This window comes from Apodemus sylvaticus, chromosome X (assembly GCF_947179515.1).
Source record: "Apodemus sylvaticus chromosome X, mApoSyl1.1, whole genome shotgun sequence".
Taxonomy (NCBI): Eukaryota; Metazoa; Chordata; class Mammalia; order Rodentia; family Muridae; genus Apodemus; species Apodemus sylvaticus.
The window spans coordinates 101,226,438-101,245,697 of record NC_067495.1 but is presented as its reverse complement, the minus strand read 5'-3'; the positions used below and the strand labels follow the sequence as shown (position 1 = coordinate 101,245,697).

Genomic DNA, 19,260 nt, shown 5'->3' with positions numbered 1-19,260 from the left:
CCATGTAAATCTTTTGAATTACATATACAGTTTCTCCTTTGAACATGAATGTGTATCCTATACAAAATTACTGCTTCCAGTTTGGCACTCAGGTATAATATAAATTATTTTTTATCACAGAATGAATACTAGCCTTTCTCCAACAGTGAAATATTATATTCTAAAATCCCTTGTTTAAAATTATCCAAGTAATCGTTTTCACACAATTTGACTATATTTGAAAATAAGTTCATAATAGAAAGAGTTGTATTTTCTTCATTATTGTAAGCTCAGACAGTGGTAAAAGTTAAATGTATAAGAACATTCCCCCTTATTTAGTTGTAACAATACATATAAATACAAATGCATCTCTGAAGATATAAGATAGTCATGAGCCATTACCCTTTATTCTGATTCCTCAAAAGAAAACACCAAAGTGCAAGTATCTTAAGTGGTGATATTTCATAAATTTGCTTCTCTGGAAGGACTATGCATTGCTTTATAATTACTTTTTATTTTAGATACTAGGATTGATCAAACCCAGGGCCTTGCACTTGCTAGGCAAGCACTTTACCACGGAACTACATATCCAGACTTGTAATTATGTTTGGAAACCCCAAGTTGGGCTGGGGAGATGGTGCACCATGCAGAGGACAAGCATAAGGACAGAATCCCCAGGATCCACATGGAAGCTGAGAAGCTATTGTGCCTCACCCATAAACCCAGTGACTAGAGCATGGGAAGTGGAGGCAAGCTGGCTGGCCAGACTAGTCAAAACAATGAGTTTTGGGTTCAGGAGCTATCCTGTTTCAATATGGATGGTACAGAGTGATTGAAAAGACAGTGTCAGGCTTCAACAAGCATGCACACATGCACCCACACTCATTTGACCATGCATAAACATATACCATATATATGTATATATGTATGTATATAAACATATATAATATAATAATACAAAAATATAATACTATTATATATAAACATACACCACATACATATACAGAACCAAACACCAATAAAGAAAACACAAGGTAATGATTTTATTGTGTTTTGTTTTATATTGATTTGAGTCATTTTCTTCCTTTCTTTTTCTTTTCTTTCTTTTTTTTTGTGTGTGGGAGTATTTGTATTTTCATAGAGTAAGAGCTTAGAGAGCTTTTTGAAATTTTTCCTTCTCAGGTTATATAATCCATGTTACTTTTTCATCCCTGAAACAAAGAGCTAAGATCACCAACTTACATGGAAAAACAGCCAGGTTGCATCAATGCTTTCAGAGCTTTTGGTCCTGTTGCCTCTTGGCCTGGGTCACAGCAACACATGATAGTAGCAAGCAACTGAGCAACGCTGCTTACATCATAACAAAAATATTCAAGGCAGGAAGAGAAAGGAAATGGATACAGATATTATGCTAAGCCCCTCCTTTCAAAGGTTCTGCTACTTCTCAATAGTTCCAAGCCTGAGGAATAAGCCTATATAATGCATGATCCTCTGAAAGAAATTGAATGTCTATATTGCAATGGCCCATACTTGTCCTTTAGATAAATGATTATTTAGATTCAAAGATCATTGGAACCTCTTGCTTTTGACCAAATATAATGGCAAGACCAAACAAATCCCACTCATGAATTTACTTCATTTAATTACTTCAGATAGTGTATTACGATTTTAGAGACTATAAAGAGTATACTATCAGCCGAGCAGTGATGGCCTGTAATCCCAGCACTTGGGAGGCAGAGGCAGGTGGATTTCTGAGTTCGAGGCCAGCTTGGTCTACAGAGTGAGTTCCAGGTCAGCCAGGGCTATACAGAGAAACCCTGTCTAGAAAACAAACAAACAAACAAAAAATAAAGAGTATACTATTATGTGAGATAAATCATTAAATAATCATTGTTACTTTAGTATGGTTATTTCTTCCACCCTTCTGGTAATCTGACTCTAGAGCTGACACAGTGCTGATATTAGTAACCAAAGGAAAGAAGTGAAAAGCAACACAAACCAAATACCAAGTTTCTGCAGATCTAAGAACTGCATATGCATCTGCTTTTATTCACTGTACAAATGGCATAAGCAATTGAGAATTCTGTTCTATGAGAAGCAGGGAACTACGGTCTAATTGAGGAAATTGACTTAAGAGAGTACAGAAGATATGTCTCTGTGATAAAAATGAAAAGCCTTTGACTCTCTGGGTATGAAAACCCGATCTGAGTGCCTTAGGGAGAAGTTCATAAAGGGAATACCAATTGCATTCTCAAGGAGCTGTGTTTTCTGGGTGCCAGAGGATACTTTGGAGTAGAGAAATAATGGCTTCTGGAAGTTTAGTCTGGTTTTGTGGTTTGCCTCTTCAGAAGCTATAAGCAGGAGTATATCATGAACCTAAATGTGGTATGTGAGCTGTACACAACTCCATTTGGCTGGGAAGGAAGGCTTTGAGAAGACACTTACTAGACATGCGTTGCCTTACCATACAGAACTTAGTAAGATACTTCAAGCTATGACAAATGGCAAGGTCTAGCCTGGCCTTGGTAGGGACAAAATGACATGGTTCCTGACCTCGTGGGTCTCCACGAGCGTCAATGACTGCTGTGGGAGTAAGACTTACTTGTATAATGTACATACTTTCACATTCCTCCTTCCAGAAATGTCCTTCCTGTTAACATTAGTGACTCCATGATGATCTGAGACAACATGAGTCAGGGAGGTAAAGGTGTGGCTAGTGTCTCAGCAAAATGGTAAATGCTGGGACCTTCAAGACAGCCCTTAAAGGCTGTGTGTGTAGAAGAACTCTAAAAACATGGGTTTGAAAATATATCATTTCTCAACTATGAAAAATATAAGGAAAGATACTAAAGAAGAAGATCAAGAGATTTAGGTGATCACAGGAGATTCCACCCAGCTAAGTTTTTTCCCTTGTGCTTCCAAAGGCAGACAGATTCCTAAATTCAGGGTGGGCCTGGGGCAGAACAAGGTTAGGTCTAGGCATGGTAGAAATGCTAATTTCTGTGCTTAACACAGGCAGGCAGACCTCTGAATTTTTTTGCAATGTTAATAAAAAAATGTGTGCTTGCTGTCTCCTAGGAATCAAAGGGCTGGGGTCATAGGATGGTGATTCATAGATAATCAGAAGGAAAGAAACGTGGAGTAAATGATGGGATTGGTATGTAAAATAAAAGGCTGGGATTATGATCTTCAGGAGATGAACTATCCAGAGAAATTTTTAGAATAGCAAAAGAGAACTTGGCGAACTGTCACAACCATAAACTATAGAGAGATCTGTCTAGAGATCTCCAGAGAAAGCAGAACATTGAGAGAACAATCTGGGAAACTGTCTGCAGCAGAACATAGGCCACCAGCTTGGATCCGTGATTTGACTTCAGATTGTTTGATTTCGCTGCTCCCAGACACCTCTTTCTTAGAACCCTTCTCCAAGCTGGGGCTGGTCCTTACCACTCTTAGTCACTTAACCACCTCTCCAGCCTGAATACACAGATTTTAAAATCCAAAGAAATGCTACTTTCAGAATGTATGGCATTTGGGGCTGGAAAGATCCTTACCAGTTAAGAGCACTAGTTACTCTTCACAGAACCAGGGTTCTATTCCTACCACCCACAGGTTGGGTCCCAACTTCCTCACCTCCAGTTCCAGAGGATCTGCTGCCCTCTTCTGGCCTGTATAGGTACTGCATGCACATGGTGCATAGACACATGTAGCCAAAACATCCATACACATAATAATTTTAAAAAATAGTGCTAAAATATGGGTGAAATTTAAATAGTATTATTAGTAGAGAGGGTCATCTTGTTGTATAGACAGATTCTTGTCCATTTCCCCTATCCAATCATATTATTTACATGACTGGCCCCCAAATCTGTCTCCTCTACAGGGAAAGTGAAACTACTCATGGGCTGTGACTGTGTATCAGTGCTGACACTTTGCCCAGTATTGCAAAGTCTTGTGTTTGTTCCCCACCATCACACACAAAAGCTTACGTTATTTTTTAAAAGGTCTTCCTCCTACGCTATCAATAGAAAAAAAATGGTCTAAACATTGAAATTCGGGAACTAACTGGATGCTAAAGTAAATAAAAAACAACTTCAAGTTGTGAACTGTCTATTGTCCTACGTTGCCAAGGGAAACGTAGTAAAGAAAAATGTTTGAAAGTTAGAGGCAGAATATTTGTAAAATAACTTTGGAAAAACTTGAAGTACGCAGGAAAGACGCCGCCTGGGAAGAAAATGGAGCCAGTTGCCTCTGTGAGAACTGAGACAGGAGAGAAATCACTGCAAGGCTATTTTCATGGAAGGGATTCATGAACTAGGTTAAAAAGACTTCCATTCTCTTAAGTCTGGCCCATGAGCCTATGCTTTTGGCAATCCAAGAACAACACACATCTGAGAAGTAATAATAATCCAGGCTTGTGATCCTACCCATAAAAGTTGGGCTAGAAAGATGGCTCAGTGGTTAGTGAAAATTCAGTGACGTTAAACAATTTGTCTGAGATCACAGAACATGGTCCACAGAAAATAAACAAAACAACAACAACAACAACAACAAAAACCCATAGCAGGTTTGAGATTCACATTTAAGTCTGTTGCACCACAAAGATCCACCGTGAAGTTACTACTGTGTTCTCTGTCTGGTGGAAAGCCGGCTGTGCATGTGAGGGCTCAGAGAGCACTGTGGAATGAAAAACTGAAAGAGAGCAGGGTCTGACAGATTGTTGGCTCTCAAAAATATTTGTTGACTAAATAAATAAACCATTGCTTTTGTTTGAAACTGTAAGTGCTTTTTCGTTTATTAGTAATATTTTAAATGAGTTTTTAATATTTTACTCTGTGTGTGTGTGTGTGTGTGTGTGTGTGTGTGAGAGAGAGAGAGAGAGAGAGAGAGAGAGAGAGAGAGATCACAAAAGACAGTTGTGAGCTGTCAGGTTCTTCTAGAAGTGCTCTTAACCACTGAGCCATCTCTCCAGCTCCTTTTTGTTTATTTTGGAGCAGGTTCTCATACAGCAAAGGCTGTGTAGCCAAGGGCGTCCAGGAACTCCACACCCTCCTGAGTGGTAGGATCACAAGCCTGGATTATTATTCCACTCAGCCTAGCATTTCAGTTTTGTTTTTGTTTTTTGTTTTTTTTTTTTAAATGATGCCTAGTTTTGTCTTTGTTATAAAATCCACGTTAAAGCCCTTATTGTCAGCCAGAACTCGCCCTCCCCGGGAGACTTTCTCCTAGCAGCTTGCCGCAGTGCCAGCAAGCATTGCCAAGTCTATAGATAAGTAAACAAGAATATGCCTCCCCAGGGCCCTTACCCTAGGGCTTCTCTTCACCTGCTGGCGTCCCAAGAGGCAGAGGTATCTGTGCTAATGCATTGGGTTGGAGCCTAGGATGTCTCTTTAGCTTGTTTCTATATGGCTGTTATGGGGACTCTTTGCCAGGGAGCATGGCTGAAATGGCCCAACTATAAATCTTCCTTCAGCCAAAATGCCACTTGCCTGGACAAAAGTTCTGAGGTGTTGCAGATTTTCTATTGCCCCCCCCCCTCACTTTTGTTCTCTCTTGAGTCCCCTTTCTAGTTTGATTTATTTATTTATTTATTTATTTATTTTGGCTCTACACATTCCCACATAAATACACGAGATGTGAAAGTAGAGGAAAGGGATGCGAGGGTTCACGGTGTGATGATGGAGAGGAGCAACAAGGAGGAGAGCAGAGGGAGGACCATCAGAACCAAGGATGCAGGAGAATGCCATAAGGTCAGCAGACATTGTAAACAACGAATAAATGAGACAAACCGTTCTTAGAGAGTGTCTCAGTAAATGTGGCCTCTTTTCATATTCCTGGATTTTCAGACAAGATGCGTTTTCGAAGAATATTTGCCTGCCTCTATGCATGAACTTCATCCCTGTGCCCTCCAGCTACCGTGGCTGCTTCTGTCCATAAGTTCTACTGAGCATCGTGCACTGGTTGTCAACACCAGTTAAAAAACCACTTCCAAAAAAAAAAAAAAGTTAATTGAGTGTGCTGACATTTTTAGGGTTAAAATAATGTCAAACATCTTCCTTGATTCTATACTCCTCCTCAGCTGAACCCAGTGCTTTAAGGAAACGAACTCAATTTACATTTCCATTTAAAAGCTAAAAATACACACAAGTAGATGTAGATTGGGCTGAACACAATAGTGGAATGCAGGCATTTAATGACAGCAATTTTGACGTCTGAAGGTCGTAACTAAATTTCTCCCTTTTCCTACAAATCCTAATCTTCTCCATGTGAAGATAGGTAATTACCACTAGTCACAACAAATACGATTTCTCAGAATGCCTGGATTATTAAAAACAGTTCCAGGGAGCTCTGTCATCAACTCAGTCTTTTCCAAAGATTTCCAATTGCTAGGCAGCATCATCCAGATACCCAGGGAGCGCCCCAGTCAAGGACTGCCTTGCACCTGGAGCAAACCTTGAAAACAGCTCCACTTAAGATCTCTACTGGGTTCCTCTTAGATTCAGGCCACTCCATACCACCTATAACTTCCCACTGAGTCCCCAGCCACACCAAGCTCTGTCCTTGCTCTGTGCCATCAACATGCTTCTTGTGCATCCTTGTGACATACAACATGCCAACTGCATTCCCGATCTAGGCACAAAGCCTTCTGGATTATGTTGTTGGTCTAGTTATCTTCAAGATAGTCAGCTCTTATTCAGCTATTTCCCTTTATATATATATATATATGTGTGTGTGTGTGTGTGTGTGTGTGTACACGTACCACAGTGCTCCCATGGAGTTCAGAGGACAGCACCGGAGACTCAGTTCTCTCCTTCCTTCATGTAGGTCGGGTTGGTAGCAAGTGTCTTTCTCCACTGAACCATCTCACTGGCCCAACATCATGCAAATAATTCTCTTATTTCACATATACTGGTAGCCATTTACCCCAGTAAATCAAGTCCCAAGCTAGTGTGAAACAACTTTCCTCCAGAATTCCATTTGAAATCTTAACCCCAGAGACGGCCTGCCCTGCCCCTCATCTTTGGCCATTTTTAAATCCCCTCTACTGATCATTGGGTTCACCATTGCCATCATTGTCCTCGTTGTCACCATTGTCGTCATCGTTATCATGTGCTCATGTGTGATATACAGGTTTGAGTGTGGGCACACATTCACACAGTACTCAAGGGGAGGTCAGACAACAACTTTTCGGAGGCCATTTCCTCCTTCCATCATGGGATCCAGGAATGAAACTCCTGTTGACAGCCTCGTGTAGCAGAGCCATCTCAGCAGTTCAGGTTGCATCATTTATAAGTTGAATGCCCATGGTTAGACCCTGACAACACTCACTCTCACCTCACAATCTCTCAGGCTCTTCAAGTCTAATAAACTTAATATTCCATGTTTTTGCTTTCTGGCAATTTGTATAAATATCAGTTCCTCTTGCTCCATTTCCCTGTTCAAAGGCCATAATATTTCTGTACTAATTTTCAGTTCTTTGCACGGTACACATCTTGTGGAATAATTAAAATTATTATTAGGATAATTAAAATTAGGATGTGGAGTCAGGATATCAGGTTTCAAAGTTTATATTCGAAACCTACCAGCTCTGTTTCCATGGGAGAAGCTTATCAGCATGCCCATGTCTCAGTTGTGTTCCGTATAAAATAGACATGCTGATACTAGGACTTCAAATTGTTCTGGAGATTATCACACTTAGAATACTTGGCACACAACTAACAGAGTATTTCTTAGAAATAGTTGTCCTCACAGAGTGGAAAAACAAACAGGTAGTTTTCTTTTCCTATTGTTTGTGGTGCTGGGGATTGTGTTTTAGAGCAAACTCTCTTAACAGTGGGCTATCTCTCTATCCCTCAGATAGACTTAAAAACTTCAATTATTCTGAGTAAGGATAATGACAAAAAAAAAAAACAATGAGAATTAGAATGGACAGAAAGCAAATTTTAAAGTTGGGTTTCATTTCCCCAGGTCTTCTTTTTTTTTTTCCTGAGATATCAATGTATTAGTTATTTAGTCATAAAATATATTGTCATTGCACATGAAATACTTATATAGGCCATGTTATGAAGATATTATTATTATTAAATATTTAGATGAAAATATAATATAAATGTAAAAAAAATCACTGGCCTCACTTTACTGTTGATCATTTATATATTGAAAGCAGGCCTTGAGCACAGGTGAACTGCCTTATTGCTCACACACTGTGAAAAAGGATGCTGTGGTGTGCCTTTCCCCCAGTGCACTCGTCCAACAGTTAGTTCAAAAGCCCTGCTATTCTCTCTCACTTGTTATATTTGTTACCTGTGAAGGTGTTTTTGAGGTGCCACAAATAAAATGTCTCCTTATAGGAAAATGAACAGAGTTCCCGACTACTGAGCAAATTAATCCAAGACTCAGAAAGTCAAAAATCTCATACTCTATCCTTATACGCCAGTCTTAGGTTATAATATCTATATGCACGTACAGTCTGAGTAGGTGTAGGTATAGGCTTAAAACTGAGAAGGGAGACTAAGAGTGGTGTTGCTAAGGAAGAGAGGGAGGCAATAGGGCACACGAGAAATAAATGATAAAAGGTTTGTGGTGGTGGAAAGGTGGGGTCCAGGGATGGAGGAGTACAAGGAAAAGAAGAATCAGCGAAGAACTGTGTTTGAAAACACCCCTGCAAGAGAACACAGCCCACTAAATCCACAGAGACTCAAGTGTCAATAATGGAGCCTGCAAGGGTAATGGCTGTTAGCTTGCTGGTTTTGTGGAACTCCCAACAGTGGTGGTAAGGGTCTGTGGTTCTCTTGCCAACTCATGGGGGTCTTTTCCTCCTACTGTATTTCCTTGCCCAGCCTTGATACGAGAGTGTTTGTTTTGTCTTATTTCATCTTGTTTTGTTGGGTTTGGTTGTTGTCTCTTGAAGGCCTTCCATTTTTGGATGGGAGATGGGTGGGAAGTGGATCCAAGAGCCAGGGGAGAAGGGAGGAGCTGGGCGGAGTGGAAGGAGGGGAAACTGTGGTCAGGATGTATTGTATCAGAGAACAATCTATTTTCAATAAACAAAATGGCAATGTGAAATGTAATAGTATGTGTACTGACTTAAAATTAATAAAATATCTTAGGCTGTTTTATCAAAATAACATATGGATATATTAATATTTCCCTTGCAAATATAGATAGATACAGATACAATAGAGTCAGTCAGAGTCCTTGAAGTCTAGGATAGGAATATTTGAATGGTCAAGGAAGGATGGGGTGAGTGACAGAATACAGGAAGCGAGGGCTACTTCCAAGCAAAGGAGCACTGAAGCAGCCTTAAACTAAGTCTTCCTTAGGCAGTTATTCTATATATTTACACACATACATATATACACAGTTTCCTAATTATTATCAGGAATTGTGAGGAAAACTAATGGACTAACAGACAACAGTATTATATTTAAAAACAAAACAAAACAAAACAAAACATTACTTTAGGGTAGAAGATGCCAAAAAGTTAAGCAAAAACTTAAGGAATAAAAAGAAAATATATCTTTAAGGCCCTGACAAAATATTCTCCATTCCTAAATTTTAAAATGAAAATGTATGCTTTGGAGAACTCACAGTGAATTTATTCATTTTAATCAGTCTGAAAATCAAGGTCCATAAGCATTATATCTTCATGTCTTTATAAATGAATAATTGTTTGTGTAGCTATGTTTCTAGGTACCTGGATCCCAGGGGAGACAGGGAGCATTTAGACATCACTGAAGGAATAAGAAAGGCACTAAAACCTTGTTATGGAAAGCTAGGTTATACAAAAGCTTTTACTGTTTACACAGATTTGTGAATTACACAGATGACTTACTACCTAGCCCTAACACATCATGTTTTTGCCAGCACAGCTCATGTTCATATAGGTTTTCAAAATGTTATTTAAAAGAATATTACACAAATTTATTTGTGTGTGCGCATGTATATGAGCATCCATGAGACACAGAACACATGTACGTAAGAAAAAAATAGGAAAAGTCTGAAAAGTCCCATACTGAATCAATAACAATCACAGTTGGTATTCAGAGGAGGAATCTAATCAGATACTGTCTTTTTTAGGTAGAGAAATTATTCATTTGCAACTTATATCTGTAAAAGTGAAAATGATTTCAAGCACAGTAGTTTGTTAAATTTACCTAATCAACTTCGCTTAACCATGTTCATCCTTTTTTCTACAGAGATTCCTCTCCAATCTTTTAAACCAGTAGTTCTCAGCTTCCCTAATGCTGCTATCCTTTAATGGGATTCCCAATGTTGTAGTGACCCCAACCATAAAATTATTTCATAGCTACTTCATAACTGTAATTTTGCCACTGTTATGAGTCATAATGTAAATATGTGTGTTTTCCAATTGTCTTAGGTGATGACCTGATGAATGGTCATTTGGCCCTTTAGGGTGACCCACAGATTGAGAACCACTGTCTTAAACTTTTGTTCTTCAAGGATTACAGATGATGTCAAATCCTCAGCCCAAGGAAATGCAAAAACATTTGTGGTCTATATTCTCCTAGAACTCACTGTCTAAGTGGTAGACAGGCAGTCAGCAGATGACAAATAATTGTACATTTTAAAAACAATTGGGAAATAACGTGAACACTATTAAGGGAAATCTCTTAGAAGAGACATTTAAACTAGGATTCAGAGACAAAGGAAAGCAAGGCTTCCTGAGTTAGAGAAATTATTAAATGGTCATTTTAGTTGATGTGTGGTTAGAGAGGGAGGGTTGGATTGCTGGGTTGGGAGTGTAGCCAAGATAAATAATGCAAATCCTTTCAGGTGTGGGAAAATTTAGATTTTATCTGAAGAATAAAGAAAAGCATAAAACACTGGGATTTGGAGAAGATGAAGGGTGTGGCTGACCCATATGTGTAGACCATCATGGTGGCTATAGTGAAGTGAATATCTGCAGTAGGTAGCAAGAGTAGAGATAAGGAACCTGGTTTGGAAGCTTTTGTAATTGTCATTTGGGGGATGATAGTGACTAACATGCTCTAGACTGGCAATAATAGACATTTTGGAGTCAGCATTATGGTACAAGAAGGAGGAGAAAGAAGAAGAGGAGGAAGGAAAAAGAGGGGTAGGAGGAAGTGGCTCAAAGGGAAAAGTGAAAAACATATGTGGGTTTTTTTTTTCTGAATTAAGAAACACAAAGAGTTGCGGGATGGCTCCGTGTGGGCAGTGCTTGCTGCACAATCACGAGGGCCTGAAATTGGGTTCCTAGGACCCATGTAGTAAGCCATGTGTTCTACAGTATGTCTTTAACCTCAGCACTACAAGGATCTGAAGCAAGCAGTTCCTGGAAAATTGCTGCTCAGCCAGTGGAGTGGAGTCGCTAAGGTCTAGATTCAGTGAGTTGTCCTTGTTGCTAAACGGCAGAAGGAAGGGAAAGAAGAACAGACAGAAAGAAAAAGAGAAATCATAAACACATAAACACTCCCCTCTCCCCAAAACGAAACCATAAAACTAAAAGAAACAACGAACCAACCAAAGTGGGGAGAAACAGGAGAAGGCGCCCAAGGTCAACCTCTGGCCTCCACATGTGTGTGCACAGGAGCGCATAGCTGCTAACACACGTGCACATAAGCTCCCCGCCCCCAAACAAACAAAACATAAAGAGCAGAGTGCCTGAAGCTTGGAACTGGAATACTTTATCCTGTGCACAGAGAAACTCTGGGCTTTAAACACACACACACATACACACACACACACACACACACACACACACAGACACACACACATATGTGTGTATGTATATATACAAATATATATTATATAAATATAACATATTTATATAACAAGGCCACTTTCCCAGACACTGTAGATGGTAAGAGTCAAATGAAGAGCGTTGAGAGCTGATGTCCTGGACTTCTCTAAAAGCATCAGAAGTAGGCAAAGAAAAAAGGGTATAAAAAGGATATTGGAGGTACAATAAGCAAAGGTTTCATGTCCATTGACCTGTAAGAGAGAAGATGGTTAAGGAAGGTCAAATGCTACTTTCAGGCTCTAAGGCTGGAAAGATTTTAATGGACTTGGGGAATTGAAAGTAGCTAGATCTCAGAGAGTAAGACATGGAGCGCTGTAAGGAGGTAAAGTCAGCGTGGCAGGCAGTAGTCTGGGGGTTCCCTATGAAGAATGACAAGGAAAGATGTTTCCCTTACAGTAGGATGACAGCTGAGACTTCCCTTTCCTGAAAAGCTATTTTGGGATGTGGGGATGTATGTCTCTCAGGTGGTTGTGTACTTCTCTACCATGCTAAAAGCCCTGGGGCCAATCCCTAGCACCACAGAAGCTATGGTAGTGGCACCCAGGCTTGGAATCTCAGCACTCCAGAAGCATAGGCAGAAGCAGAAGCAGTGGGAGTTCAAAGTCCTCCTCAGCTACCAAGAGCTCTGAAACAAGCAATGAGCTACACGAAACCCCACCTGTGCTGCACAAAGCAACTTGGGTTGCTGGATAGGTTTGGACTGCAGTGGGGAGATTAGTTAGAATCCATTGTGGTGGCTTGCAAATGAGGATGATGTCATGAGAATAAACACAGCTGGTCAGACCTGACATGCATGTGAGGCAGAACTGGTCAGTTCATTTGGATTACCCTCTTGCTCCTATACATAGTAAAGTCCAGATATTTGTTTGTTTGTTTGTTTGTTTGTTTGTTTGTTTTTTCAAAACAGGGTTTCTCTGGTTAGCCCTGGCTGTCCTGGAACTCACTCTGTAGACCAGGCTGGCCTCGAACTCAGAAATCTGCCTGCCTCTGCCTCCCAAGTGCTGGGATTACAGGCGTGTGCCACCACTGCCTGGCTTAAAGTCCAGATCTTATTGGGGAGTTCATTGTCCTCTCACTTCTTCTTTCGTATAGTATGGCTGTACTTCCCCTTTCATTTCTACAAAAAGCATTTTGATACATCTGGTGACTGCCATGCTGATTAAATTCTTCCTTCCTTTCCACACACTTAGTTGCTCTAAAATTGGTGAGTGTTGGGAATTTTGAAATGCTGTAACCCTCACCCTATGATTCACTTCATCAGACACAGTCAGAATGATAAAAAGGACTAGTTTGTCCTTCCTGAATTATTGATTTTGCTGACATAAACTACATTCAAAAATAAGCATTTCTTAAGGCGATTCATCCATAAATAGCTTATTTAAATGAAAAAAAAAAAACCCTGTCTGTTCAGCAAGTGAGTACTTATATGTCTCAAATTTTTGTTTGAATAGCCCAGGAATCCTAATGTTTCCTGTATATCTGGGAAAGAATATCTGGAGTGTTTGGAAAGAATTATTAGAAGTGGTGGGCTGGGAAGATGGCTCAGTGGGTAAAGGCACCTGCTGTCAAGCATAGTGACCTGAGTGTAATCCCAGGAAACTACATGGGCGAAGGAGAGAACCAACTCCTACAAGCATCCATTAACTTCCACACACACGGACAATCAGGAGTTCGAGGTCAGCCTTTGTTACATAGTGAGTTCAAGGCTAGCCTGGTTTATGTGTGACTCACAGAAAGGGAAAGATGAGGTGTGCAGAGAGCTTGTTTGGTTTAAAGAGTGAAATAAAGTATTTGAAAGTCACAACTTGAATCAGGGGCTAATATTCAGAATGTGGAGTTAAATAAACGAACAATAAATTACCCTGTTAAAATTGGTGATAGAAGTGAATAGATATTTCTAAAAAGAAGATTCATAAATAGCCGACAGATATATAGGAAATGCTCAAAATCTCTAATCAGAGAAATGCAAATCAAAAGTATGAGGAACTACATTGTAGTATATGCATACGCAATAAACACAAAACAAAAATTTTCACTTAATTTTAAAAAGTTGTGCCCACCAATTGGTTATCCAATACCAAATGGCTAGCCCTGAAAACATACATACAAAATAATGCTATACAGACTGAGTAGGGGCAAGTAAGGAATATATATGTATGTACATAACACACACACACACACACACACACTAACACTTAGTGAACAAATGAGGCCAAGAATTTGTAAGAGAACAAGAAGTCACCCTCTTTGAGAGGTTTTGATGAGAGGAAAGGAAAGGGAGAAATTTTGTAATTTTACTGTAATCTTGAAAAAAAAAGGTAAATCAAAGGTGTGCCCTTACTCAATGGCTAGGTAACCCTATGTCTAATGTCATGACAAGAAGTTGCACACAATAAAATAGTACAGTTCCCTAAACAAAACCTGTACAATGGCAATACCAACTATGTGCCAATACGAATGATTAATATCTCACAGGACTTGACCCAAAATTATAGGCAATTAATAGCTACTAAGTAAGGGAGAATCCATCTTCCAGGGAGGAGCTTCTTGATAAGTTATCCAATCCCAAGGGGTCATCCCTAAACTCGAATACATATGAGCACAGTGAATGGACTCAGCAGATTGTGTTTTTATCTGCATGTGTATATAGATGCATAAAAATGATAATAGAATAAGAGGCCATAAAGTTGAGAGGAAATATGGGGAGAAGACATGGGAGGAGTTAGGGGACAGTATAGGGCAAAAATGATGTGAATTCAGTACTCATGTATGACATTCTCACACTGTTTAAAATAAAATAAAAAATGTCAAGTCAAACACACAGTGACTTGGGAGACTACATTAGACACTTAGCTCCAAGGATGAGGAACTACAATCATCATCATCAGCATCACCATCATCACAATGATGATGATGATGATGATGTAGTTCTTAACTAGCACTTATAAAAAAGGCAGGCAAAGGGCATAATTAGCCAGCATGCAGAAGTAAGGATATTTGGTTCATATATCACAAAACTATGATGAGCAAGGAGTGGAGTAAAATCCTATAGCTATTGCTTTTTCATGAATGATATTTTTAGCCTCTCACTATTCTTTGCCATTTATAAAAGAATTTACTTAGAAACCATCAAAGGCTTTTCCTGATTTTTTGATAGCATACAAATCCAAAATAAGCCCAGCTATCAGAGTCAATACTTCTTGGTTTGCCCAGGAGCTTCCTGGTTGTTTTAGCTCTGAAAGTCCAACATCCTGGGAATTGACACCATTTCAAACCAGATTAGATGGTTGGTCAATGTCCTGCTTCCTTAAGCTACCTAAAGTACACCTAGTCTTACTGAGACCTCCTGTGTTTTCTAACAGTGTGAGTTTGTTTATGGATGCACCGACTGAAAACATTGTTAATTCTAGGACTTTTTTATTTTAATCTTGAGATTATAATATAATTTACACAATTTCTCCCTTTATTTCCCTCCCTCCAGATCCTCCCATTTAGCATTTAAGAGGCAGGCCTAGAGGGGAACTGGGAAAGGAAAGGAAGGAGGAACCAGAGAGGAGTGAGTGGTCAGGTTCACAGGTCACAAAGACTAGACTCAGTTTATAAAATGGTAGGTAGTCTCCAGTTTGGGCAAAGCATGGGGTGGTGGAAAGTAAACCCATATGCTTTTATGGGCAGGTAAATTGTTCCTTCATCCTTTATCACAAAGAAAGTAGAACAAAACACTAAGGAAAAGGCAGCAAGCACTAACTCACTCTTCCTTATGTAGCAAAATAACCCCTCTGTGTTATATTTATCAATTGCATCACAGTTTCTATGTGAGGGCCATTTCCAGGAAAAATGAAACCCAGTGCTGGACTAGTTAATAGTGATAATACTAGTAAGGGCAAAACTGAAGCTACAGGTTTAATCATTTACAGTTGATATCACTCATTGTTAAAGCATATATGTTGAAAGAAATAATGATGTATTGTTATGTGCCAATAAATGTTAACTATTACAGTCATGGTTTTGCTATCTTTGCTATTTAAGTTGATATAAAAGCACAAAATTGGACACATTAATAAACAATAATTTATGATTTATGGGTAAATCTCTAACTTCTCAAACTTTGAGCATTTTCTTATGGTGAAATCTTAAAAAATGTCTCCCACCCCTACCCTTTTTTTTTTTTTTTTTTGCTTTTCATACAGCTTACAGTATCTTATTATCTGAAGTCCCACTGTGCAATAAACAAAAATCCATGACTTCCAACCCTCATCTAACTGTAGATTTTTTTCTCTACCTGCCTCACTTAATTCGCTGATTTTTTGTCTACTTTACCTCCTCTATTCCTTGCTCCTTCTCACTGTCAACTCTCCCTGTCTTGTCTTCTCTTTCCTGTCCTTCATTGAGACAGGATCTCACTTTGTTGTTTAGGCTGGCATTGAACTTATGATCCTTCTGCTTCAGCCTTACACATGCTCCTGTAACCATGTATCAGTGCACCTGGCTTCGATACTAACTGTTTTTCAGTGTGATTGTTTTATTTAGTATATGTTTTGAGGTGGGCATCTTGCTATATTTCCTATTATTGTCTTCAAATTCTCTGTTCTTCAGCTTCAGCCCCCCGAGCAGTTCTGATATCAGGTGTGTATGCATGCTTCTCGGATCATTGTTTTAAGTTCAAAACGGTGCTAATGACGGACCTTTAAGAAAGTGTTGCTGGTCATGTAACTACTTCCTGATGTCTGTTCAGAGCCACATACTCATACGAGATAGTCCACATCCGTTTTGAAGCGATTTGCAGTGAATGACCCTCTGTAAATATTTTAAATTCAGCAATGGCACACTCATATTTCATACAATGTTCATCCCTACTGGACACTTGCAAAGAAAAGTTTGAGAACAGCACTACTATGTAGACACTGTACTTTACCAATACAGGAGCAACTATAAGCAGAATATGGCTGTGTATGGGCCAAAGAAACCCAGAGCACCCAGGATCTCTAAGCTTAAATGAAGAGGAAGCCATGATTTGTTTGTTTTTTTTTTTTTAAGATTAACTTTAATGCAATCATTACCAGAAAATTGTATTAATTTATTTCTACAAAAATCAGAGGATTGGTCAAAATTAAGAATGTTCACAGGAGGCTCATGAAATTGTTTTAGCTTGAAAAAGAAAGGTGCTCACCTGAAACCCTAGCAATGCCCAGAACATATTTCAAAAAGCATCAAAGTAGAGTGTTGCTGTGTTTTAAAGAACTTGGTACTGCTGAAAGATCTCTGCATCCAATTTCCCCATAGCCAGAGAAAGCGGCAGCTTGACTTCAGTGTCAGAGAACTTCCATGTTTCAGGGGTGTAACTGCTCTCTGACTAACCCGGGCTTTGTTGTTTTCTTTTACGCGTCTGAAGTCTGTTTAAATTGGTTTGTACGGCAAACACCAACAAGCACTGGATATATTTACTTAGAGGTCTTCATTGACTTTTAAAGTGCCATTCTTTTTTTTTTCCCAAAAGGAAAATCACTCTCAGAACTTCCCTTACACAGCTAATGAGGTAGATAGATGATGTAGTTGACCAAAGCCCTCATTAGGAAACCTTTCCAAGGGAAATCTTTAGTTTTGATATGAAATATTCTCCTGTGGGTTTTTAAACAGGTAACATTTCTCAGACAGTCATTTGTCTGTCTTCTTCCCTTAGCTAGACCCAAATCTTCATACACACGGTACAGATTCTCCATCCTGTAAGTCTCACTTGCTTACGATTTGCTGTTGTCTAAGAGCCCCTAATGGATCAGTTTTACGGTTTCATAGAAACATATACAAGTAACTTTCAGGAGATAATGAATCAAATTGTGAAATTTAAAATAGCACCAAAATGAAAATGCTATTTTGATGTTGATGGAAGTTAATGCACAGTATATTTAAAAGCTTCTATATAATGTATGTTGAAGAAACTAATAAAACTATGCAAACCCAAAGGCAGGAATCACTTCATTAGTTGTTCCTGTCCTTAAAACAAATTAAAAATATTGACTAAGAATAAAATAATTGCAAATAATGCCAGGCAAGGCAACTTAATGTAAAATTATAAGACTTAAATTCTTTGCCAGATCATACAGTGATTCTAGAAGGGAATATAATTTTAAGTCAAACAAAACATTAATTCTCTTAGGGAATCAATCATTACTTACCAAAATTTGCCATCTGTATCGTCTGGTTGCCCGTGTCTGGAGAATTGTAAATCACAACAGCATCGGCATTACTTCTACTTGCTATTTGAATTTTTTCAGAAAATGTGCAATTACCTCTTTCTATCAGAGCAATCCAAGGTTTATCAGTGTTGGTAAACTCAGTATTGTCATCACAAGCTTGGTAGTTACTGTTCTTAGGGATGCCCACCATTCCCATAGCGTTAGCCACTGGTGAGGCTAATCCATAGACACCACACTCACATGTTTCTGTCTTGGTGTAGTTGCTGCTTTCGTTGAAGTAAGTCACAGTCACATAGGCATTCGTTGGAAACGATGCTGTACTTTGCAGTAAAAAGGAAAAAATTACCAGGAGCTGAAGAAAACTGTACTTAATCTTCTGATTCATTGCTCGTTCATTTGTTCATAAAACTTAAGATGTCTGCAGATATTTCCAACTATCAGTCACCATTGTCCACTCATGTCCCTTCTAAACAGAAGTTTGAAATTTCAGTTGCAGGCAGGTAACTGATCTCACCTCTAGCAACATAAGCTCTGAATACATCGGCTCCTTTTCACTTTATCTACATTCCCTTCTGCTGGTCCCTCCTCCAACTGTACACACACACACACACACACACACACACACAGACACACCTTAGCCAAACTATATTAGTAATAAATAGCAACACTATGAACTTTATTCCACAAATCAGTTTATCAGGATTGGATGACTTCCTGCAGTGAATTTTTTTTCTTCTGTTCCAGCTAATGCACTTTCATAAACACGGAGTGGATTGGAATGAGGAACAGGACTCTTGGGAATCCCACGTGACAAGGCTGAAAGTCACCTCTCGGAATATTTAAAACACAAAACTGGTTTTCCAAGCCCTGCTGAAATATGCTATCAACCAGTTGAGCTGGGAATAAGTTAAAATCCCTACTTTTAATTGCTATGCCCCTAGTAAAAACATTTTACTACCATTTCCTCTCCAATTTTCTTTGTGAATTATTTTCTAAGGAGGTTCCCCCAAGGAATAGCTTCTATTATTCAATCCAAGTAAACATACCTCTGTAGTTCATGATCTCTTTTGAGTTCCTTGCCCCCAGTAGACAACCAAATATTTGTTCATTGTTATCTACAGGCTGCTGGGTTCCATTATTTCTCTTCAGGGTTTATACTCTGGAAAGGACTATTCAAGCCTTAATTTTAAACACAGAAAGCTTTTACATTTCCCCCCAAAGATATAGTAATTTTATTTCACTGCCTTCTTTGTTTTACAGTTTTAAATTGGGACTAGAGTAGATAGTGGCAGCAGTTGCTAG

General features: G+C 39.0%; 1 protein-coding gene across 1 annotated transcript in view; it reads right to left on the bottom strand.

Moving 5' to 3' along the window:
* Window positions 1–18,343, bottom strand: part of Rnf128 (ring finger protein 128) — a 108,834-nt gene extending 90,491 nt beyond the window's left edge. Inside the window, exon 1 of the mRNA XM_052171475.1 lies at window positions 17,938–18,343. Coding sequence (XP_052027435.1) covers window positions 17,938–18,343 — 406 coding nt within the window. The remainder of the gene's footprint in view (window positions 1–17,937) is intronic.
* Between the last annotated feature and the right edge of the window lie 917 nt (window positions 18,344–19,260).